Genomic DNA, 17,272 nt, shown 5'->3' with positions numbered 1-17,272 from the left:
AGTCAGCTTTGCTGTGACCAAATTCTGTGCAATCAGTATTGATCAACCCCCCTGAGGACCGGGAACATCAGCAGACCTCCCGAGAACTCCTCAGTAACATCCATCAATACTGATTTGGCGTGGCCAAGCTGACTTCTCGTCTCAAGGCCTCCACCTCCTTGCCTCCAAACTGATCATTTAAGTATGACATGAGAGGTGATTAAATTGCATTTTTTCTAAAACAAACCGGAAGTAGTTTTAAAGAGGTTGTCCGCTTTACCCAGATGCTGGAAACGGCATTATGAGCTCTTGCTAATATACAGTTGTAAGCCCATCAGTGCAGTTGTCCCCCACTGAGCAGTGTCCCCCCCTTGTAGCACGGTCTGCTCCACTGTTTTCTCTGCGCTCCAGTCCTAAGATGGTTGCTGACCAAACTTGGCTGCCAGTGGCCTCCACGTTATTGCGTATGTTCTACTATTCTTTGATGGACTAGTTTGGTCACGTGCTCCTCCATCAGCAACCTTGTTGGGATTGGATCTGGGAACATGAGGAGCAGATTGGTCAGATCTTCTGGGAGGTTTGGGGAGGGGTCATTCAGCTAACAGGTCACCTTTAAATTCGTACTCTCTTTAGTGTCTCTTCCACCATAGTGCAGTTACCTTTTCTTCTTTAGCAAAGCAGATGTCATGTGTTCTTTATATGCCATTTTTTTTAGAAATCTCTGTGGCATGAATGCGTCATCTGTTTGCTGCACCCCCATGTCTACTAGATGGCATTTCTCATGCCAACCCGTACACGAGCGGGATCTGTAGGCACTGAACTCTCCGCTCTTACCTCCGCTTATACCAGCCACGTATGCCACACAAATCGTGTCCTTGCCATTACTGACCTAATATATCATTTCTTGCTCGTCTTCAGAAGTTTGGCGGAAACCAATCAAAACCAGAGTTTACCATCGACCTTAAAGGAGCCTCTGTGGAATGGGCCTCAAAGGATAAATCCAGCAAAAAAAACGTTATAGAGGTAAGATCTTGTCCCGTTCTCAATATAAGCAAACTGGAGCTCGAGGGACACGTAGTTTACCCGAAAATAGTACAGTTCACATTCCTTCCCTCTGTAATAAGGTAAATTGTTAGCATCTGGATGGTTTGCTCTTCGGTTATTGTGTAAGAAAAGCTTGAAAGTCTGCACAATAACGTGTACCAGCTGTGAGTGAGCTCTTCGAGGGACATTTGTCAATCTTCTCATACCACTATTGCAGCATTAAAAAGTCACAGATTACGGTACATGCCATTATTTGAGACTTTTTAAGCTTGAGGCCTTCAATATTAAAGAATTGAAACAACCCTTTTAACAGCGTTATCTTTCATACAGAAAGTGATTCTGATGATATATGATCTAGATAGTGGGACAATATTAGCATCTGAAAGTCAGAGATATCACTTGAATGGTCCTCCTTAACCCCTTAAGAACCACCTATTTTAAAACTTGTATACAAGAAATATGATTGGCACTGATCAGCGGGTATGTCTGTGCATGGACTGCAGGAAGGGGAGGCTCACAGACTCGGCGGTGCTCAGCAAACCATCCAGTGCAACATCAATCTCGCAACTTAGAGTATAGCGTACAGTACTCTCTGGGGTTGAAATTCACATGTCGTTACTCTAGTTTCCATGCGGGTATAAAACAGAGGCCACAAGCAAGGCGAGGGCCATTTCGTGCTCCAGAACACTTCCGTTCAATTTTTTATGGGGGTCTCAAGGGTGATTCGCCATCACGACATTGATTTTTTTAATTGAAGTGTCAGACATAATTTCAAAAACTGCCCTTCAATCTTAAAATACCTGTATATTTCAGACTGGCCATTTTTTTTATGGAATTGTCCTGATCAACCCATGTTTTTTTTTATAGTACAAAGGCAGAGCCTAATAAGTACATAGATTTGCGGACATAATGGCAGGGAAATAAATCAAGGCGCTCCTCTAAGCGTCTCGCACTTATTGATCCTTTACTCGTAACTGCTGGAGCAGTAGAGCATATTCTGTCATCCAGACGTCTTCTGAACACTGTCCTACACCTCAGTGCATATCATTAAATCAATATCTCCCATTTCCTACAGCTGAAAACTCTCTCAGGAACAGATCTGCTAATACAATCTGAAAATGACAATATGATCAAAGAATGGTACACGGCACTCTGCAACATGATCGGTGTTCCGGTATGGCTCTGTTACATTAGTTTTTGAGTTAGTAGTTTTTCTTCATGTCAATCGTTTTGTTGAAAGCAATAGCTGGTACGTCTGGTTTTGTAAATACTTTTGTAGAACTTGTGATGTTCCCACAAATTTGTGACTAAATGGACTAATGGTTGTGACCACTTCTCTTGCAATGGATTGTGTCCCTAACAGATTGTTGCAGCACTGATTGGACAGTGTCACCCCAATTTCCCCCATTCAGCTCTATCTATATCTTATGCTTCCCGTCACACAGTAAGGTTATAAACCTACTTGATCGTTGGGGTCTGACTCCCTGCACCCCTGCTGTTCTGTGTAGCGCCATCGCCGTAAGTTGGCCCCAAAACTACACTGCACCGTCAGCATTCTAGTGGACAGCGCTCGTCACTGCAATGCAGTTCCTATTAAAGTCTGTATATTGATCAGGATGTAGCGGTGTCTGCACCCTGCACAGTACTGCATTCATATAATTAGGTTAGTTTCTGTATTACAACAGTATGTACGCACTGGGGCAGAGTTATCCAAACGGATGTAAAGGAAAACTGGCTTAGCTGACCACAGCAACCGGTCAGATTTCAGTTTCATTTTCCAAAGGAGCTTTGAAAAATGAAGAGTGAAATCTGAAGCCAATTTTCCTTTACACCAGTTTTGATGAATCTGCCCCATTATTTCCTGCCTTAATATATGTATTTATATCTTTTCCTCCTCTAGATTATGGAGTCTGAAGAGCCTAATGATAATGTGCCAGACTCCCCAGTAGAGAAAGTGGGGAAAGATAAGCATGAGAAGGAAAAGGATCACGATTCAAAAAAGAGTCGATGTAAGTGACCCTGCTACATGTGACCCGAGCAGGGTACCGTCTTTTTCACCCTATAAGACACAATGGCCCATAAGACGCACCTAGGTTTCAGAGGAGGACGATAAGAAAAAAATTAGACCTCAGATCAGACCACCAGACCGACCCTCAATATTAATCAGACCTCAGCTAAAAGCCCCAATAAGACCCTGAATGTTAATAAGACCTCGAATCAGACCCCCAATCAGACTTCAGCTCAGACCCCAATGTGAATGACAACCAATTGGACCTCAGATCAGCCCCCATTGCCTCAGATCAGCCCCCATTGCCTCAGATCAGCCCCCAGCAGCCCACTTTGCCTCATGCTTTGTAAAATAAAATAAAAAAGCCTTACCTCTCCTGCTCCGGATGCCGCCGCCGCTCCTCTCCGCCAGAGCGATCCTCTTCATCCTGCCATCTGCTGTGCTGCGAACCGGCGCTCACAGCGTGAGGTCACGTCACAGAGCGCCCTCACACTGTGCGCAGCCACAGCACAGCCGAGGACCAGGAAGCGGTGAGTACAGAGCCTTCACTGCTTCCCCGTCCTCCGGTACTAATGAGCTCATTAGTACTCACCCCATATGACGCTGGGGCATTTCCCCCCCACTTTTGGGGATGGGGGGGTGGGGAATGCGACTTATGGGGCGAAAAATGTGGTAATTGATTTACTGCAGTGGGTGTAGCATCCATGGGGGCAGTGCTCCGTAATTAGGAGGTTATAAAATAATCTGGAAAGGTTTCTCATCACACAGAGGGAGGTTTATAAAAACGAGTGCACAGGAAAAATGTTTTATAAATTTTTTTTTGCTTATTCATTGTCGTTTTTCAGGAGCCATAACCTTTTTTTTTTTTTTTTTTATCGATTATATCTGCATGAGGGCTTGTTTTATGTGGGCCGAGTTCCATTTATCAATTGCCCCATTTTAGGATGCACACAATTTATTGATTAGCTTTTCATAATTTTATTGGGGGAATGTAAAAAGAAGAGCAATTCTATCATTGTCGATTTGTGTTTTTAACTGTATTCTACAGATCAGTACAAATCTGGCATTATTAGATAAGTGGTTATAATTGACGCACTTGAGCACTTTTGTACAATAAGGCTAGGTTCACATGGAGAATTTTGGAAGAGTTTATGTGCCAGAAATCCTTGCCGAAAATGCATATAGAACTTTTGAATTGATTTCACTCTGGAATTTACTTGTGAAAACCATACAGCACTTTTTTCCGCTTGTGGTTTTAAAAACTGCTCTGTGGAAAAAAGGTGTCCCGTCCATTCTTGTTGCAGAATCAATGTCCAGAATTCCTTTGAAAATACACAGGAATGGAAATCCAACCCAACTCAAAACTGCGTTAAAAAGCGCGAGTAAAAAACCTGATGCAGATTCCTTTTTTTTTTTTTTTTTTTTTTTTTTTTTTTTTTTTTAAGCGCCCAAAATACTTCATGTGAATATAGCCTAAGTGGTATTTAAAAACATTTTTTGGGGGAGGGGAGGCCTTTATTCGTGGTCATTTAAAGGGCTTCTGGGAATTTCATATTGATGGCCTATCCTCAAAATCAGAGGGGTCTGACTCCCGGCTCCCCCACCAAACAGCTGTTTGAAGATGCTGTGGCACTTTCCGAGGCCATGTGGTGTCACGTTCATCATCTCGTGGCCGAGGCACAGCTCAATCCTATTCAAGTGAATGGGTCTGAGCGGCAATACCAAGCACAGCCGCAATCCAATGTACAGTGCTGTGCTTGGTAAGCTGTGAGGAGCACGGCGGCTTCATCAAATAGCTGATCGGTGGAGGTACCGGGAGTCGGACCTCCGCTAATCTTATGCTGATGATCTATCCTGAGGATGGGTCATTAATATGAAAATCCTGGAAACCCCTTTAAGGTGTTAAGAAATGTTAAATGTATTTTTAATATAAAATATTCCATATATGTGTTTTTAGCCATAAAACAAACATCCATTGATAATTCAGAGCAAAAAAAGACCAAAACAAAGTTAAAGAAGTTTCTTACGAGGCGTCCAACAATGCAAGCTGTGCGTGAGAAGGGATACATTAAAGGTAAGGCGCCCGTGCATACTAAACAGCAGTTCTGGTTCTAAGGAGTTAACACTGATTGTATGCCCGGCTAATTTATATCAAATCCACAAAGCAGAAAAAATAATCCATTAGGGTAAATCCATTACATCTCCTTCCTATCTAGCAGAGGGGACTATAAAGCATTTTCCCCTGAAAAATGTAGGATTAAGAATTGGAAGTGATGGCGTTCTTCAGTATGACCCACCTGGGCTTCTGCAGCTCAGTGGGGGACTATCCTCCATCTCTCCATCTAGAATAGTCCCTGACTGGTCACAATGACTGTTGCTAGGCAACATCACAAACCTAGAACTGAATACTCACTTAGAGGTTGTCCCTCGAAAAATATTCTACAGTTTTCAAATCATTCTCTGGGTCTGAATACTCATTCTCTGGGTATATAATTAAGAATTTAGCAGAGCCTCTGAGTTATTCAACAAAATGTATCTGTACAGCGCCACCTGCTCTTTGTTTTTTTGACCTGCTCACTAAGATGGCCGCACATGCTCAGTTTGATCATTTAACTGCCTCCTGAGCTGTGATAGGCAGAGCCTGGACACGCCCCCTGAGCTCCAGCAGAAAAGACACTCCCCTTGAGTGGTCAGCTTGATGTAAATCTAGCAGAGCAATGAATGGTGAGATCTCTGGATCCATGTGAGGTACAGGGCTGGTTCTAGCTTTGTTAGAAAGAGATTGTCCTGTACTATATGATGATTTAAATTATTCATGGGATAACCCCTTTAAATTATAAAGATGAATTTGCAGATTACAGAATCGGCAAAGGTTTTTATTTTCTTCTTTGGGAAAGTTAAGATTTGGACAAGTATGTAGCCAGCTACGTCTCTACAGAGCTACTCGTTAGGTCATCCTTTTTATTCTGCTTCCGTTTGCAGACCCTGTATTCGGCTCCAGCCTGGCCAGTCTCTGTCAGAGAGAAAACACTACAGTGCCAAAATTTGTCAAGATGTGCATCGACCATATTGAAGAGCATGGTACGTAATGTATATTAATGTCCAAGTGAATGGGACTGGGCTGCAGCACCAGGCACCACCACCACCACTGGATGTATGGCGCTGTGCCTTGTGAACAATGATAAAAAAGGTGGTGCTAGTCTGAATGCCGTGTGTCCTCTTCATTCAGCCGACCACCCTAGGTCCACCCGTCATTGATGAATATCTGGGCTCACATTTGTAGAATGAACTGTATATCTCTATCACTTGGACGTGATCAGTACAGGTTTGCAGCCTCTAGACGTAACTAAGAGTGTTTCCATTCATTGACAGTAGGTACCACTTGGAACCCAGTTCCGGAAATGTATATATTTACAGTAGAAATCAATTTTGCAAAGTCGCGAGACTTCGCAAAGTAATAACTTCGGCTCATCGGAGCAAATACATTCTAAGGGCTCTTTCACACTTGCGTTCTTGTCTTCCGGCATAGAGTTCCGTCGTCGGGGCTCTATGCCGGAAGAATACTGATCAGGATTATCCCAATGCATTCTGAATGGACAGTCCGTCCTTCAGGATGCATCAGGATGTCTTCCGTTCCGGTACGGAACGTTTTTTGGCCGCAGCAAATAGCGCAGCATGCTGCGCTTTTTGCTCCGGCCAAAAATCCGGAACACTTGCCGCAAGGCCGGATCCGGAATGAATGCCCATTGAAAGGCATTGATCCGGATCCGGCCTTAAGCTAAACGTCGTTTCGGCGCATTGCCGGATGCGACGTTTAGCTTTTTCTCAATGGTTACCATGGCTGCCAGGACGCTAAAGTCCTGGCAGCCATGGTAAAGTGTAGTGGGGAGCGGGGAGCAGCATACTTACCGTCCGTGCGGCTCCCGGGGCGCTCCAGAGTGACGTCAGGGCGCCCCAAGCGCATGGATCACGTGATCGCATGGATCACATGATCCATGCGCATGGGGCGCTCTGACGTCATTCTGGAGCGCCCCGGGAGCCGCACGGACTGTAAGTATACCGCTCCCCCGCTCCCCGCTCCTACTATGGCAACCAGGACTTTAATAGCGTCCTGGGTGCCATAGTAACACTGAAAGCATTTTGAAGACGGATCCGTCTTCAAATGCTTTCAGTACACTTGCGTTATTCCGGATCCGGCGTGTAAATCCGGCAAGTGGAGTACACGCCGGATCCGGACAACGCAAGTGTGAAAGAGGCCTAATACTGTATGGAGAGCTCGATCCATACAGTATTGAAACTAAGTTTTATGCGTATCGACTTCGGATGTTTCATTCGAAGTCGATTCGCTCATCCCTAATTGACAGTCTTAAAACGTAGATAATGATGAGGAATTCAATTACAATGTACTGCAAAAATTCATCAATTAAAGGGATTTTCAGGTTTTACTAATTTTACTAATTCACAATTTTTCGATCTTTTTGCTGTCGTTTTAAGAAGAACCTTCATTATTTACATCTAGTGAATACAAATCTGTCCTGGTCTTGTGAGGAATTGTACATCTGTATGATTTACTTACAGATTCTTAAATTGGAGGGTCACTAGAAAAGCTACTGCAAAGAGAGAGTGCAAGTGCTGACAACACCTGCCACTGAAATCTGGCTGACAATTTTCCAATTGGGTGTTAAATTGAATGCACTGATTAGTTTTGTGCACTACTTTACTATTGATGCCCTATCCTCAGGATGGCCCATCAATATCTGATCGGCACCCCACACCCATGCCGTTCAGCAGTTTCACAGTAGCTCCCGTCCGATAAGTCAGCACCAGAACTATACTGTTCCGACTATTATGGAGTGGATGGAGCTTGTGACTGTGCCGCTGCTTCCATTCACTTAAAGGGGCTGTGTCACTTCAGAAACTAGTATTTATGTAGAGAAAGTTAATACAAGGCACTTACTAATGTATTGTGATTCTCCATATTGCATCCTTTGCTGGCTGGATTCATTTTTCTATCACATTATATGCTGCTCGTTTCCATGGTTACGACCACTTGTAATCCATCAGTGGTGCCCGTGCTTGCACACTATAGGAAAAAGCACCAGCCTATTTGCTCTCCCCTGGCCGCTAGAGAGGCTGGCACTTTTTCCTATAGTATGCAAGCACGACCACCACTGCTGGATTGCAGGGTGGTCATAACCATGGAAACCAGCAGTGTATAATGTGATGGAAAAGTGAATCCAGCCAGCAAAGGAAGCAATATGGACAATCACAATACATTAGTAAGTGGCTTGTGTTAACTTTCTCTACGTAATAAATGCAATTTCCTGAAGTTAAACAACCCCTTTTAAGTGGCAGCAGCGCTGCAGTATATGGGTCTGTCCACTACACAGTGGACAGAGCGGTGTAGTTCTGGTGCTGTACCCTGACACAGCTGATCGGTGTGGGGTGTCGATCAGACATGATGACTTATACCAAGGATAGGGCATCAGTAGTAAAGAAGTGGACAATCCCTTTAAGCCATTTCCTTAATGTTCATTAACATTTCATTCACAAGTGAATTGTTTTCCTGGATTTCTTAATACAATTAATGGTAAGGCTACTTTCACACTAGCATTTTTGCTGGATCCGGCAGGTTACTGATAATACAACCGCCTGCATCCGTTATGAACAGATCTGGTTGTATTATCTTTAACACAGCCAAGACGGATCCGTCATGAACTCCATTGAAAGTCAATGGGGACGGATCCATTTTCTATTGTGTCAGGGAAAACTGATCTGTCCCCATTGACTTTGATCCATCTTGCTCCGCATCCCAGGATGGAAAGCAAACCGGCTTACTCTCCGGCATGAGAACGTTACGGAATGCATTTTGGCGCATTCCGTTCTGTTCAGTTACGTTTTGTTCGGAAAACATTAACGCTAGTGTGAAAGTAGCCTAAGTTAGTTTTCCCTTCCATCTACTTTGTTTGCCAAGGGAAAAAGCGGAGCCACATTTGCATGAAGGTCCCCAGGGGCACAACTCATTGTCTTGTGGTGAATCAAGCGATCACAGGGTGACCCAATTCTTTTCCTTTACTTGGCGCTGCTTCTTTTAGGACTGGACATTGACGGCTTGTACAGAGTCAGTGGAAACCTCGCTGTCATCCAAAAGCTCCGATTTGCTGTGACACACGGTAAGTTCCATTTCCCAGGTTTGTTTCTGTGTAGTAACCCTAATAGGAAGGCTGTTTCCTTTATATCTATACTGTGATACGCATATAAGGTTTATCGTCATCTTAGAGCGATAGTCTGCAACATGTGGCTGCTACAAGTCCAACATCCCTTTTTTCAGCCTGACTCCTTTCTGGCATGTTGAGACTTGTAGTTTCTCCACTTGCATTGTCTAGAGCGGACCAGAAGATGGTGACGCAATAGTGTGAAATCCTAAATTAATTAGGTCTCCATCTGGTTAGATCTTAAAGCAGTGACTCCATTCAAGGCGCTGCACATCAGATTCAACGTCATGGGTCCCCTGTTTGCAGCCAAGAGGTACTTTAGCTGTACATGCAGTCACTGCACGCGACCATATGTACTTTGCAGTCCGCAAAACAAAGGAAAAAAGAATAGGACATGTTCTATTTTTTCTGCGGAAACTGACTTGACGTCATAAGGATACGAAGTGCACACGGAGTCATTTCAGGTTTTTTTTTGCTGTCCCATTGAAATGAATAGTTCCGCATACAGGCCACAAAAAAAAAAACATAACAGACAAAAAAATACATTTGTGTGCAAGGATCCCCCATCTTCTGTTTATGTATATAGCAGATCGTACACTGTATAATATAAGAGCTGCAGGATGCGAGTCTTAAAGGGCATCTGTCAGCAGATTTGTCCCTATGACACCGGCTGACCTGTTACATGTGCACTTGGCAGCTGAAGGCATCTGTGTTGGTCCCATGTTCATATGTGCCCGCATTGCTGGGAAAAATGATATTATAATATATGCAAATGAGCCTCTAGGAGCAACAGGGGCGTTGCTGTTACACCTAGAGGCTTTGCTCTCTCTGCAACTGCCACGCCCTCTCCACTATGATTGACAGGACCAGGTAGGCATGATGACATTTACACTGCCTGACCTTGTCAAGTTGCAGAGAGAGCAGAGCCTCTGGGTGTAATGGTAACTCCCCCATTGCTCCTAGAGGCTCATTTGCATATATTAACTTCATTATTTCATTTTTCCCTGTAAGGTCTATGGCCAATCCGCCCCTGACAGTGCCGTGTATATTCCTGATATATAGAAATATATGAAGAGCAGACACCTGGCAAATATGCTGCCTCCATTTATGTGGTATGATATAGAAACATAGAATGTGTCGCAAATAAGAACCATTTGGCCCATATAGTCTGCCCAATATACTAAGTACTATGGAGAGCCCCCGGCCCTATCTTATGACGAGCACAGGACAGAAAGACCTATGCACTATGTTACGGTACAGACTCGGCTCCATTAATGCTCCACATTTTATACCTTTGTTGCAGATGAGAAACTGGACCTGAATGACAGTAAATGGGAAGACATTCATGTGATTACTGGAGCGCTGAAGATGTTCTTCAGAGAGCTGCCGGAGCCTCTCTTCACCTTCAACCATTTCAACGACTTTGTGAATGCAATCAGTAAGAATCAGATACATTAATTCACTCACCATTTTGAACTTTTTCGCTGTCAAGTATGAAGAGCTTACATCATAAGTTAAAGGGGTTATCCTAGAATTTATATTGATGGGATATTCAGGATAGGTCATCAATATCAGATCGGCGATCAGCTTTTAGAAAGGGCTGGTGCTCCGTGAGAGCTGCGGCCTCCTCCTGGGCCATGTGACGTCCCGTAAATTGATCACATGGCCTAGTTGCAGCTCAGCCCCATTGAAGTGTGCTTGGAAAGCTGCCAGGAGCCGACTGCGATCAACAGAGCTCCAGTGAGCGTGGCGGCTTTCTGAAACAGCTGATCGGTGGGGGTGCCAAGACTCAGATCCCCGCCGATGTGATGACCGATCTTGAGGTTAGGTCATCATGATCAGTTCGTGGGTAACCCCTTTAAAGCATTCACACGCTTATGCTCAAATCTGTGAGAAGGTGGTCAGGGATGAATCCGTGTGTCCGTTTTTTTGCTGTCCGTGTGCCATCCGTGTTTCAGTGACCCTGCACAGCTGAAAAATAATTTTCAAAGCATCTCTTCGTAAGGATCCGTGAAACATGGATGGCATTCGTGTTGCATCCGTGGCTTTCACAGACCCATAGACTGTGATGGATCCGTGAACACAGACAAAAGAGAGCATGCATCCGTGCTAAAAACACTGACCGTGCTAAAACACTGATGTGTGAATAAATACATTAAAAGGAATGGGGAGGTGTGCTGTCCGTGGAGAACACGTACCGAATACGTCCGTGGAACACTGACTTGGGAATAGAGATTTGGGATTGTGAAGGGTTTTTATCTGACGCATCACTAAAATCAAAATTAGCTTAGGCTACTTTCACACTTGCGTTTTGTGCGGGTCATGAACGGATCCGTTTGTATTATCTGTAACATAGCCAAGACGGATCCGTCATGAACTCCATTGAAAGTCAACGGAGGACTGATCCATTTTCTATTGTCCCAGATTGTGTCAGTGAAAACGGGTCCGTCCCCATTGACTTACATTGTGTGCCAGGACGGATCCGTTTGGCTCTGCGTCATCAGGTGGACACCAAAACGCTGCAGGCAGCCTCCAGAGCGGAATGGTGACTGATCGGAGGCAAACGGATGCATTCTGAGCGGATCCTTATCCTTTCAGAATGCATTATAGGGCAAAACTGATCTGTTTTGGACGGATCTGAACGGATCTCACAAACAGAAAGCCAAAACGCCTTAGAACGTTTTCAGTGTTTGTGCAACATAACGAGCGTGCTGTGGATCTGAAAATCTCCAGCTTGAACACCCATCCACAAGTATTGTACTGTAAATTTCTAGGAATTTGCTCTGTGGAGTCCAAACCCCAAATCCTCAACAATTCAACCATGTCTGGACCCAGCCTAAAGCCTTGCTCACATCTGCATCCATTTGGTGCCTCCATTGCATGCGGATCTGTTTTTCCTATCAGAACAACAGGTGCTATGGCAGAACCCAGTATACTCCATTATAAGTCATTGGGGTCTGTTGGAAGCCTCTGTTGTGAGTGGATCCTACAACACAGATTGTCCCTGTGATCTCCTGTACAATGAAGAGCTCCTGACTCTTAGACGACCCAGCATTTCCCCTGCCATGTACCACTAGCAGACAATATATCAATGTATCAATATCCCCCATATACATTGCACACGGAAACTGCACGTTTTGATGTGATTTAATCTAATTGAGGCCATTTTCGCAAGCCCATAATATGGTTGCATTTTGTGATCCGTATTGCAAGCATAACACCAGGCGGTGCTAGTGAACTGAACTTGAGCAGGGTTCTTTGTGACCCCTGTTTAGTCCATCAGTTAGGATGGTAAGTATTCTGCAGCACTAATATGGATGCCTTTACCCTAATCTTCCCTTAAAACTCTGAAGATCTAAATCCCATCTGCCCTGAGAGATTTAACTAGCAGTTCTTTATTGTGGCCACTAGAGGGCAATGATGAATAGCGTAATACAAGTATCCACTTAGCACTTGGTATTAGCACACATAATGCTTTGCAAGTAACTTCTTTTTTTTTTTTTTTTTTTCCTTTTCAGAGCAAGAGCCCAAGCTACGTGTTCAGGCAGTCAGAGATTTAATTAAACAGTTGCCAAAGCCGAACCAAGACACAATGCAGGCACTTTTCAAGCATCTCAAGCAGTGAGTTGAAAGTATTGAGTACACGATACATTTGTCTTTGGAATTCTTTAGTAAGTGGCATTTTAGCTGAGCTCAGTTGTTTGCTTGCGCAGGAATCTGAAAACCCAGCATTGCTACACAGAAAAAAAAGGTCTATAATTGGTCCTTAAAATGCAGAGAGGCTGTCACAGCTGCAGATGTAGAAATATAATACATAAATGTTAGGAAATCCAAGAATTTGACAGAGGTAGAAAACAAATAAAAAAAAAAAATATATAGATATATATATATATATATATCTATATCTATATATATCTATATCTATCTATCCAAAGCATGTGAACAGCACAGCAGAATATATTGAAATTGGGAGCCAGCGGCTGATGGAGCGTTCCTTCCTCCAACAAAAATATAAATACTAAAATATCCACGGCACTTCACCAATGGCAACGTTTCGGTCCACACTGATACCTTTCACATATCGATCCGTTGCTTCATTCTGGAGAAAGGGTGGCTTTAATCCATATGCAAATGAGTAGTTAAGTGCACCGAGGGCGGCCGGCCCAAGCCACTCTGTGCACCCTTGCTCCTCCTGCTTCTTCTGCCAGCCCCTCCTGCTCATTGATTGACAGTGCCAGGCGAAATGATTGGGCCATCATTATGTGATCGGCAGGGATCCGATACCTCGCGCCCCTACTGACCAGCTGTTCTGCGGCATCGGAAATACACAGCTCCATCTGTTGTGTAGTGGCCAGAGATGGTTACTGCAGCATTGCTCCCATTCACTTGGATAGGAGCAGCACTGCAGTAACTAGCTGTGTCCACTACGGGTGCAGCTTTGTAGTCCTGGCACAGGAGATACTGCAGAACAGCTGATCGGCGGTGTACCAGACCCCGCCGATCAGGTAATATTTGTGAAGAGTTGGACGACCCCTTTAAAACTTAGCGGTACCAGTAATGATGAGTGCAACCATATCTGGTCCCTGGGAGAAATTAGAGAAAACAATCTCGTGCCACCTATAGGTCTCTGGTTGTAAGTCAATGTCTGACCCATTAAAGAGCCTTGAAACATGATTGGGGAAATCGGCCAGACCAGGCGCACCTGTCTGTAGACAGCGCTGCAGGGACGGGCACTGCTTGGCCGGGTCATGGGACTAATTCTTATGTTCTCTTTTTGTTTTCTCAGCGTTGTGGAAACTGGAGAAAAGAACAGAATGACCTTTCAGAGTTTAGCAATTGTTTTCGGCCCAACGTTACTGAAGCCGGAGCACGAGACTGGAAATATCGCCATTCACACGGTCTATCAGAATCAAATCGTAGAGCTAATTCTGCTGGAATATAACTCCATATTTGGCCGCTGATGCCGCGTTTCTCAGTTGGAGCTGCTCTCCCCATCTCATTCTGAAGGACGCCTTTCTAATATTATTTACATTACTGATATTTTATTTTTGCTTTTGGACCAAACTGTTTTGTGCTCACGTTTGCACTTGTATGAAGACGGAGAGGTTTGGACGTTTTGACTTGCGCAGCTTCCTCTTGGCATTGACTTTATCCATTTGTGACTTTATATCATATCATATTTTTTATTTTTTATTTTCAATTCAGTTGCTTTTATTTCCTTAACAGAACTGCAAGTCTAACAAGACACTGGATTGACTGGAAAATAAAACTACTAATATCACACCGTAGATATGGACTTTGATCACTATTTGCTTGCTCTGCAGTGTTTGAAGCTGATAATTGGTGGTGAATCATTTGTAGTGAAAATTGCATCTCGTATGTGTCTCTTGATGCCGACAATGACTTGTTATGTGCAGGCATGCCGTATACCGGTCAGTAGAAGCTACCATCATACTGATATCTCAAGCTTGGTATTACCGTTAGCATTTTGGCTTCTGTCAATATGGCCTTGAAGAACTGCACAGTACTAATATTGTCCTATTTAAGCCACTGAAATCCTATTCAGGATTTTTGTATTTTCTTGAACTGACTTTTGATTGTGTGTAATAGTTGGGTATTCTATTACATTACTGTGTATTAAAGAGCGCTTGCCCCTAAAACGAACATATGTATACGCAGTCCTCAATTAGGACATTTCCTAGTTATATCTGTGGGTGACAACCAGTATGACTGTAGTAGAGCTGTCTTAAGACAGGTCATCCACCTTTGGCACGCCAACTGTTGAGAAACTACAACTCCTAGCATGCTCCATTCTCTTCTGCAGGAGTTCTGTGCATGCTGGGAATTGTAGTTTCACAACGTCTGGGGTGCTGGATGTTGCCGCTTTGCTTTCTCAGAGTCAGTCCTGAACGGTTTATATATCTAGTCGGTCCACATCACTTCATTAGGCATGGAGGTAATTTACGGAAAAAAAATGGTCATGCACCAGGTCTGCACCTATTCAATTCTCAGTCTCGATGCAGGGAGTCGGGAGCACTTTGAAAGCTGTGAAATGTTGCTTGTACTTTAAGTTATGAACACAGGAGGCACATCTATCTAGAGCAGGGGTGTCAAACTTGCGGCCCTCCAGCTGTTGTAAAACTACAACTCCCACAATGCCCTGCTGTAGGCTGATACCTGTAGGCTGTCCGGGCATGCTGGGAGTTGTAGTTTTGCAACAGCTGGAGGGCCGCAGTTTGAGATGCCTGATCTAGAGAGTCCAAGCTTGCACATCTTGCGTGTGTTGAGAATGGGGATGAAAACCTCTGCCAGACATCCCTGGTGGATGACGAACCTGCTTGCAAAACGATTGGGCATGTTAAAATGCAACACTCCAAACCTTTCTCTCCCCCGACATCTGCCATCAGGGGAGAGTCGGGAGTCCCTCCATAGATATTATATGCAGGGGCGTATCTAAAGGATCAGAGTTCAGCTTGGGCCCCCCTTCCCTCTTCTTATGCGGCACAAGGGTCTTTGGGCCCCCTCAGGCTCCTGGGCCGGTAGCGACTGCTACCTTTTCACCCCCCCATAGCTACCCTCCTGATTACATGTCTGAATCACCAGCATCCAAAAGCACCCGATTTGTCTGTGCAAGATCTATATGTTTCGCATCAAAGGCAGGATCAGACCCTGTCCGCCCATTGCTTCCCCAAGTCCCATTTTTGGCCCAAAGCATATGACTCTTAGAGGCTATTCACACCACCATATTATCACCATATACATTAATGAATGTGTGTGCTATGCGCATCTGTACCATATGTCCGTTCCGCGGGAGAACACATCTTTTTCTTATCCGTTTTGTTACAATGGGGCGTGCGAAATGTTGCGGATCCGTGTTTTGTGGTCGTGTAAACACCCTCTTGCACAAGTCCAGTACACCGCCCTGAAAATTAACCTTGGATCTGGGGAAATGATTTAGTCCCCTGTAGGAGCTGATCATATTGGTGGCCACCCAGCTTTCCAAGGTCCAGATGTAACTAGGAAATGACCGTACAGTCTCAGCACGAGAGGTTGGTTTTATGGACTGCGACTTGCGTATTGCTTGAGTTTTAGTGGGCCGCGCTCTGCGGGCTTCTGCTGTATGCTGTGGCCATGATCTTTCTGGGGTATTCTAATATTACACTGATGTATATAGAGGCCGGTCGGCTGTAGAAGCTTTGGCTCATTGTATATAATGAACGCTGTATAGTCTTACCTTTTGCTTTCTCCTTCACACTTTCTAATGCAATTCAGGCAGCTTCTCTCTATCCTTTTAGGTAAACCCCTCTGCCTCCCAGGACTAACTATATGCACTTTTAGATGGGAACTATTTTATTTGCTGGTAGACATTTTATGCGTAGGTACTGGAAATATTTAAAAGGCTCAAGCTGGTGGGTTATTTAATATGTACAGTATATTTTAGAGAAAAACGGATACTGTGGAAGAAATTTCTATATTTCATTGTGCCTGTTGGTAAGAAAACAATAAAGGTGCCCCCTTTATGAATTGGTATAAACTTTAAAGAACAAATCATTGACCTGTGAAGTATTTCTATTGCATTTAACAATGGAAGCCAATTTGTAAAATAAAAGTGAAATTGAAAGATTTTGTTACTGGGAATACAGTGTGCATTTATTTTTTGATTGATTTATTTTTTAGCTTGTTTTTGCAGCTTCACTTCAGTAGATTGTTTTCATACAAGTCTCAGGCTACTTTCACACTTGTGGCATCAGGGTCCGGCAGGGGAACAGTCTGCCGGATCCGTGCTAAGGCTAGCCCACCGTGCCACCGAAAGTCCGTTCTGGCCCCGTTCACTATAATGGGGATTGGGCCGGAGGTCCAGCTGCAGCGCGGCAAACAAGTCGAGAGTCGGCTGGACAAAAACCATAGCGTGCTGTAGTTTTTATCCGGCCGTCTCTCGGCATGTTTGCCGTGCTGCGGGTGGGCCTCCGGCTCGCCCCCATTATAGTGAACGGGGCCAGAACGGACTGCTTTCCCTTCAGAAGGA

At 44.3% G+C, this 17,272-nt stretch overlaps 1 protein-coding gene across 5 annotated transcripts in view; it reads left to right on the top strand.

The window, feature by feature from the left end:
- The window catches only part of ARHGAP12 (Rho GTPase activating protein 12), an 89,342-nt gene extending 72,458 nt beyond the window's left edge, over positions 1 to 16,884 (top strand). For all 5 annotated transcript variants that reach the window (XM_044292871.1, XM_044292870.1, XM_044292869.1 and 2 more), the window contains 9 exons: positions 898 to 1,002; positions 2,099 to 2,197; positions 2,924 to 3,032; positions 4,989 to 5,105; positions 6,014 to 6,112; positions 9,127 to 9,204; positions 10,550 to 10,684; positions 12,765 to 12,867; positions 14,033 to 16,884. In XM_044292871.1, the coding sequence (XP_044148806.1) occupies positions 898 to 1,002; positions 2,099 to 2,197; positions 2,924 to 3,032; positions 4,989 to 5,105; positions 6,014 to 6,112; positions 9,127 to 9,204; positions 10,550 to 10,684; positions 12,765 to 12,867; positions 14,033 to 14,207 (1,020 nt within the window). In that variant the 3' untranslated portion in view covers positions 14,208 to 16,884. The remainder of the gene's footprint in view (positions 1 to 897; positions 1,003 to 2,098; positions 2,198 to 2,923; positions 3,033 to 4,988; positions 5,106 to 6,013; positions 6,113 to 9,126; positions 9,205 to 10,549; positions 10,685 to 12,764; positions 12,868 to 14,032) is intronic.
- Positions 16,885 to 17,272: the final 388 nt, after the last annotated feature.

This window comes from Bufo gargarizans, chromosome 5, assembly GCF_014858855.1.
Source record: "Bufo gargarizans isolate SCDJY-AF-19 chromosome 5, ASM1485885v1, whole genome shotgun sequence".
Lineage (NCBI taxonomy): Eukaryota > Metazoa > Chordata > Amphibia > Anura > Bufonidae > Bufo > Bufo gargarizans.
Note: the sequence above shows the minus strand (reverse complement) of the source record. Positions and strands in the feature narration are given on the sequence as shown.